We start from the raw sequence: 7,915 nt of genomic DNA on the forward strand, positions 1-7,915 counted from the left end.
AGCTGCCGAGTACCTGGGATCAGTGAGAACCTACGTCCATACAAAGAACAGCCACTGATCCTTTGCTTTCCAAAGGGCCATGAAATATTCAAATCATGTCACCCATCACTACAGAGAAGTCAGCTTACGGTGAACTCCCTGACACAACTCCAGTAAGTGTTTTTCTTCTGGAAAAAAGACCATCTACGCAACTCTGATGTCTTAACGACAGCTTGAATACTAAGATACAAGGTAAAGCTGTTTCTTCCCACAGCATATCAGGAATACTTTAATAATCAAGAGGATTCAGATCAGCATTAATCAAAGCATGACTGGCTGTGTTTTTAAGCAAGAAAAACTTGTATTCAAATAATCATTACTGGTGTCAAATTAACTTCGAGTCATTATCCTTTAAATGTCAGTGAGCAGAGCGTGTCATTCGCATCCATCATCTACATCAGCAGACATCCCCAGAAAGATGACAACATCAGCGTTCACTCATCAACACACAGTCCTCTTTCATTTTAAAGTCAGACATTTACTAAAGATTCCAGTATTCCCTTTGATTTGAAGTGATGGGGGCGGGGATGGGGGAAGGATTTTATCCACGTAATACTGAAAAACACAAATATCTTAACTTTTTTTTTTTAAAGAATCAACTGGATTCACAAAAATTGGCTGAAATGAAACACAATGAAGACCTTCCCAGCAGCTATTGCCTTGCAGTTGTCTTCTTATGACAGAAGCATTATTACACAGTGAAACCCTTAAATCTACCAACGTTGAACACATACAATCAGAACAAATCAATTATCACTCAGTTTCAAAAGAACAACTTCCTTTTGCTATTACAGCAGCAATCCAGATCCCAAACTCTATCTATAAATGAAGATACGAGTTGGAACAAGGCAGTTCTTCACAAACACCATCCATTTTTGGGGAGTACACTGAATAAAAGACTGCCTGTATCTTGCAGTGTAAGAACAGTGCAACAAAATCTTTTATTGCTTACCAGGAAACAGTTCCACGTGATTTAAAACAAAGACTTGTGCCCTGGTTCAAAAACAGTCAGATAATTAAGAAGTATCAGACGCTAATCATGTCCATACAGTTTTAAGTCTGCTTCCTTGTGTACAAACACAAGAAAAACAAATCACTGATTTTCTGCAAAACTAAGCCTTATTCACTGTGAGACTTTTTTGGCGAGTGAAACGAAGGAAATGGTTCTGATACAGTGAATAGCTGTCTCATGAAATTATCTTCGTAAGGAAGGAGGTTCTGCAGGAAGAGTATGTCCGAAAACCGTTAACAAATATACACAAGGAGGCAGGATTGATGAAAAGCTACACGTCACCTTAGATTTACAGCCTTAACTACTGCGACTCTGCAACATACAAAACGGTTTGGTATGGAAAATTTTAAATAAAACAACTTTTTACAAGATTTGCAAGTGCATAGTTTACAAGTTCAGCCTTGTATGCCTGTTGTCAGTTTTACAGCAAGGAGGGACAATGTTTTGACAGATGACAATACAGGATAAGCCCTTTATCATGTTTCACTTTTATTGAACATTTTCTGCAAAGGCAGATTACAACCTCGCTTCAGGTTGCACGCATCAACTTAAGCCATGATAAATCAATACTTTTTGAAACCCAAATCCTAGTAGTAAGGGGTTAGGTAGTGGTTGATTTCTGTCCTTCGAGAAATTACAACAGTGTAACAGTCACTCGTAAAAGCAGTATGGTGCAAGAGGCTCTTTGGTGCCAAAAAACTGTCAGTGACGCATTAATGAACGCTACTGAGTAGAAAGCAATCCAAATTACAACTCTTCCTCGCAGTGCTAAAGAAACCTTAGAGAACACTGGAGACTCCCTTATCTCGAGCAGTCTGTGAAGAAAGATCACCATTAAAAGAAAAGCTGTATAAAAATCAATGACAAAAGACTTAAATGAGAAAGTATACCTTAACTTTCATCCTGAAATACAGGTCAGGTATGGCCCAGCTCTACAGCAGGCTTATTAAATAATCAGATTTAAGGTGATTTACACATTCAGACCTGAAAGATCACTGCCTTAATCTTACACCCATTTATATGGGCATTTACGTGGCAATCTTCTTGCATCATCTAAATCTTCAGTAGCGCCTAAAGAACATACTGCTTACACACCAGCATGCATCCAGAACACAGTCATATGGCAAACACCTAGAATTATGTAGAAACCCCAGATTTCAAGTGAATCCTAAGAAATACTAAAGTAACTTGCAATTCAAACATCTACTGACTCGTGGGTTTTTTTTTTTTAAACCGGCTAAGTGTAACAAAAATGCCGACTTACTTGTGATTTTTTGTTTTTCTCTCCAAACTACAATGTATAGGCCGATCCTCGCGTAGATATACACATATATACAAAATTTATAGAAAAACAGAAGTCCTGGAGACAAGATTCCTAACTTGAGCAGAAAAAACACTAGGTATACCATAAAGGAGAAACAGAGATAAAGGGCCAATTCTGTCATCACAAGCACTTATGGTTCCACGCTAACTTCAGTCCTTATTGCATGCATTAGATGCCCAGAGTCACAACTATCTCCGAGTACAGTTGAGCCAACTGACTAAATTGCTCTTCCAGTATTATCTCACTCTCAACCCAATCTAAAAGTCAAGGTACTATTAGGCATGTCAAGTAGAAGAGGAAGGAGAAAAAACAAAACCCTCATGTGATTTGCTACAGCATTAAGTGTAGTTACTTGTACAACCTGGCTGGGTTTGAAAAACTGCAAGTTTCCATTTCAAAAATCTATTCTAACTTGCAACACCTGCATGGTAAGAAACAGAAAAGATAAAATATGTGGCTTCTCAGACACTCATTTAAAACTATCATTTCTAAAAAAAATAAAATAAAATCAAACATTCCATTTCTTTTAAAATGCAAGTTTGCTTCACTGAACTATCACTGCAAATCCTACGTTATTTGTTTAACTGTGCCTGCCTCAGTGTATTCCAGAATACAGCTGAAACGTCTGCACCCCCTAGCTGTCACAGGTAACACACAGTACTTATCTCTAACTTACATTCATTTTCAACTTCAAATTTATTGAGGCAGTTTATATCAAGGTATCCATAAAATAATTCAGAAATAACCCAAGTATACCATTTAAACATCTTCATGATTTATCCATTTACACACTCAGTACACAAACAACCCAGCCTCTGTACAGGTTCATCACATGCAAACCACCCATAAAGACAAAAACTTAATTAAAAGTAAGTCACAACTCAGTGTACTGTTTCAACTGCACCTCCATTTACCAAATGGCACATTGAATAGTCTCTAAAATAAGATGTTTTTAACAATCTTGTTAAAAAATTCTTGGGCAAAATATTTCTAGACTTAAAAAACATCGAGATTTTTCAAAACACTCAAGATACTATACAACTTATAATAACCTTGAAATAGGTTTACAAGGTTGTTAACCAAGGTATTTACATACCAAATAATGTAAAGCAAAAAATTTGTATTTCTAATGACAAAAAGGTGATGCATTAAAGATTTATGAAATTAAAATTAAGGCTCTTTGTTATAGTTCTTTATGTAACTTTACATAATAGCCAACTTTGGAAATGTCAGTCTTGCACATTCTTGTCAGTCTACTGCGTTTAAAGCAGTAGAGTATATTAAGTATTACTTTGAATAATTACATTGCTACTTCTATGTTTGAGCATGCTTTCGAAACACTGTCATTATGAAATATTTACAATGTGTAGCCTTCAAACTTTATGTAAAAGCACAAGTATGCCTGTCTGATTCGAATACAAACAACATACTTGCAAAAAAACGTTTTTACTTCTCAAAATTAAATGTAAATTCCTACAGTCTTAACAAGCAAACCAGCTCTGTAAAGTTTTAATGTGTGCCTGAATGTGGACAGTAAAAGTTATGTGAAATTACTCAGACAGTACTGTTTTTCATTTCAGACTGAACTATTCTTTGTATCAGACTGTTTTCTTTAAGCATGTAGAAAAATTAAATATTTTTTTAAAAAAATTATTCCAAGACCTACATAGAATTTCTGAGCTATGCCCATAGGTTTCTTGAAAAATCAATACTGTCTAGCAGGTTGTAACAATTGGTCCACAGTTTATTTCAGGATGTGTGTTCAACTAAAAGCAACTTGCTGTTTTTTTTCAACGTCAAATCTCTTAAAAAGCACAGTGATATAAAACACTGAAGACAAAACAAAACAAAAAAATGGAATGGTAACCTAAAGATCAAATTCATTAGCCATTTCTCCTACTATATCAAAATTTGTAGTCAGAATTGTCTTTATTGACTTTATTTTTAATTTTTGTACACAAAGAAAAACATGTTCATATCCATCATGAACAAAAACTTAAAAAGGCAGAACTAGAAGACATTTGTGTCCTTCACCAAAGCAAAGCTGTGCTAAAGGTTCCAAACATTTCCATTTTTAAAATAAATATTTTCTTTTTTTCATTGTCTACATTCCAGTCTTCAGAATGTCACTGGAAACTGCAGCCTATCATGAAATACACACTTTTAAACAGAGTCCCAGCTCACTGTGTTTGGTAGCTTGCCATACCATATCCAGCTTGGTTAGGTATTACAGGAGCACCTTGTCCCTGGGCAGGTTGAGCACCAAATCCACCCATCCAGGCAGCAGATGGAGATTGGCTTAAAAAGAAACAGGATGGTTAAAAAACAGGAATGGAAAACCAAAAAATAATCATGCAAGCTAGTCAAGGTATTTACAAGACAACAGACAAGAAAAAAAAAAGAACATAAAAACATAATTCCACATAATTCATATCAAAACAGAATAATTTCTTCTTCTCTTTAATGACTAATTCAGGTTAAGTGCTACAACATGTGATTCTTGAAAATAGCATAAGCCTTCTAAGAAAAAAGAAGCCCCACAAACCTTGGGTACTAGTTGCATGGGACAACCCCCTCCAAAGGCATGTACATGTACATGTGCAGGTGGCTGTAAGTCAGTATCAGTGATGGAGAAATGCAAAAAATTCCCAACACCTACTTGGCATGAATACCAATAATGGGTTTATCAGGGCTTGATATGTTTAATTGGTAAGAGATAATGAAGGATTACGTAAACAAAGAAGTTATTTTAAAAGTATGTTAAAATAAAAAGTTGCTGTGAAGACTTCAGTCTTCAAGAGATCAAGTATTAAAAGCCCACCCAAATTCTGAAACTGCACAAGTTAACGTGTCAGTACATAGTTTCTTCTCTTTAAAGTCAGGAATCTTCCAACAAATGCCTGGGTTCCCTGGCTCAGACTCTCCAGTATTCAACACCTCAAGTCAGAATCCGGAAAATTTTTAGATATCAGACAAGACCACCATCCCAAACTCTACCTTAGAATAGGTCTTTGGGCCTTGAGTCTCAAAATACCCATACACAAAAAAACGTGTGATTGAGTACAAGTCAGAGTGACCCACCCCATTATTTGGTCCATGATAACCATCAAACATAAGCTTTAAGCGTGTAGGAGTCCAGCTAAGGCTTAAAACCTTGTGCAATCCTTGAAGCAAAAGAGCCTGAAACTCAGATATAACGTTCTTGGAATATTCTAAAAAAAATTAAATACAGTTACTCACTCTACTCCAAAACCCTGTTGATTCCACGCTTGGCCATACATTCCATATGATGGTACTTGCCACCCATTAGCCATATATTGCCCGTACTGTTGTGGATTTCCATATACTTGGCTCCATTGCCCCCACTGACTGTAATCCACCTAAGGAGAGAATCATTCATTGTACTCCAAGTTCTAGAGATGGATTATGTTCTTTTCGTGCTGCTGAAGGCAAAATTTCTGGCTATATCAATCACAGGGGCTATAACTACTTAGCAATAGTGAAAACAGAAAAATAAGTAAAACATCACTATGACTTAATTAGGTCCTTGTACTGATAAAGGTATTTCTGTGTGTTTGAAATAGCAAAGAGTGTTTGGTTGGACAGTCACCTAGTCTGCACAGTTAGTGAACCAGCAAGAATTACCTCAGAGTTTCTCCCTGTCTTGAATCATATCCAGAAGACAGTAACAGATATTCCATCAAACCCACTAGCCCAATTTGATAAACAACTGGAACATAACTGGGACAGAACGTGGAATTTCACAGGAAGACTACCACAGAAGTTAGCTGTCATGACTGGAAAGGCGTTACGGGTATAGACACAATGAAAACATTAAAGCACAGTTACCTGTTGGAAGTTTTTAGTCATATCAGGGGATTCTTTACCCCAGTAACATTTAACAACATGTCCTTCAATTGTGGTTCCATTAACTGAAACAATAGCATGTGCTGCACTTTCATGAGTTGAAAATCTAAAGAATGTGAAAACAAACTGATGTTATGCTTTATAGTACTTTCACCTGATTGTAAAAAAAACAGTGACTCCATACATACAGGAAATCCAGAGAAAAAGATCTGCTTTCACAAATATTCATCTTCTCAGGTAAAAAGATTGGTGGCCACTTTTAAAAGTTCCAAATTTTTCTATGAACATACGGTGATAGCTTTTAATGTATCAGCAGAAGTTCAATTAAGTGAAGTTACAGAAAGATGAAACGTTACTACATTAACAAAACCAGGTATTTCCTTTTGTCTCTGTCCGTACCTGACAAATGAGTAACCTTTTTCTGGAAAGACCCTTATTTCCATAATCTGTCCAAACGGTGAAAAAGTCTGTCTCATAAGTTGATCTACAACATATAATGTTTTTGAATTAGTAACCAGTTTGGTGTCCAAAAAGCTTCAATAATAAAAAAAGTAATAAACCAAATCATACCTGTTAGCCCAGAGGCAATTCCTCCACAGTACACAGTACAATTTTTTGGACTTGACTGATTTACTACATCTTCAAATCTCAATTGTTTTGTATTATCTACAAAGAGAGAAGGCTGTTTTTAAGCAGTAGGCTCAGAGAAACCACAAAGTCACAGGTACTTACCTCATACACAAGTATGAATTATAAATTTAACAAACACATTTGATATTTTATGATAGGCCAGTATTACCACAACTACATTGATTATAATATACCAAAATAATCTATTCTTTAAGATCTGAAAGTCAAGCTAGATGTGTAATTAAGTGACATGATTTTGGCAACATTATGTTTGACTTCTCCATTGAACACTGATGTGCAAGACAGCAAACACAACACAGCATTACATGAAGGTCTTACTTTCTTGTGTACTTTTCGGTGCTGGTGGTTTTCGTGTTGCCCAGTTAGTTCTGATCTGACGGCCTCCCAACCACTGGCCTCCCATGTGTACAATAGCATTTTCTGCATCCTAAAGAGATTAAAATAAAAGATTATAACACATTCAAACAAGAAGCATGCACAAGTCTACTTCTAAGAAAGACTTGGCTGTCAGTTAATTCTGTTGACAAAACCAGTAACAATAATAACAGCCAAAAATGAAGTACCATGAAGGGGATCAGTTACAGAGAAGGTCCTCACAAGTGACTAGCAAAACCCTCCTCCCACCCCCATTTTCTACACACAGGTGAGAAGCCAACTACAATCATACATATACTACACCTTTACACAACAAGCACCTGTATTAGAATATTTGAAGGCTGCCCAAAAAAGTACAAAGGTCATAGAGATACCAGAAGCAATTATGGAAATAAAACAACTAGGATTTTAATTATGTATTTAAAAAAAAATATTCTGAAAACTGTTTAAAAAAAATGCAATACACAAAAGTATATTTAATAGTAAAGGAGGAAAGGTTTTTTTAATCATTGAAATCCCTCACTGAAAAATTTCTCAGTTGTAACCCAAGTAACGTTTATACCATGCAGTCTGTGTTTGCAAAAGACAGTGGATAATCACAGCTGAATGTGGTTTTTTTCAGAATCTTAATCTTTCAGAAAAATACA

General features: G+C 35.8%; 1 protein-coding gene across 1 annotated transcript; it reads right to left on the reverse strand.

The window, feature by feature from the left end:
• Positions 1-4,285: 4,285 nt before the first annotated feature.
• On the reverse strand, positions 4,286-7,340 carry TIAL1 (TIA1 cytotoxic granule associated RNA binding protein like 1). Its single transcript, XM_010173283.2, has 6 exons — positions 7,212-7,340; positions 6,813-6,908; positions 6,642-6,726; positions 6,225-6,348; positions 5,616-5,755; positions 4,286-4,673 (listed from the first exon to the last, which is right to left on the reverse strand). Exons 1-6 carry the CDS (start codon positions 7,294-7,296, stop codon positions 4,556-4,558), a joined length of 648 nt encoding a protein of 215 aa, XP_010171585.1. The 5' UTR covers positions 7,297-7,340; the 3' UTR covers positions 4,286-4,555.
• Between the last annotated feature and the right edge of the window lie 575 nt (positions 7,341-7,915).

The sequence above is a fragment of the Antrostomus carolinensis genome, unplaced genomic scaffold (assembly GCF_000700745.2).
Source record: "Antrostomus carolinensis isolate BGI_N321 unplaced genomic scaffold, ASM70074v2 scaffold44258, whole genome shotgun sequence".
Lineage (NCBI taxonomy): Eukaryota > Metazoa > Chordata > Aves > Caprimulgiformes > Caprimulgidae > Antrostomus > Antrostomus carolinensis.

Coding starts and splice junctions, on each gene's coding strand:
- TIAL1 (XM_010173283.2), bottom strand. CDS start 7,296: ATGGGAGGCCAGTGGTTGGGAGGCCGTCAGATCAGAACTAACTGGGCA. Junction 5,756..6,224: donor TGACTAAAAACTTCCAACAG/GTAACTGTGCTT, acceptor TTCTCTCCTTAG/GTGGATTACAGTCAGTGGGG. Junction 4,674..5,615: donor CAACAGGGTTTTGGAGTAGA/GTGAGTAACTGT, acceptor TTTCTTTTTAAG/CCAATCTCCATCTGCTGCCT.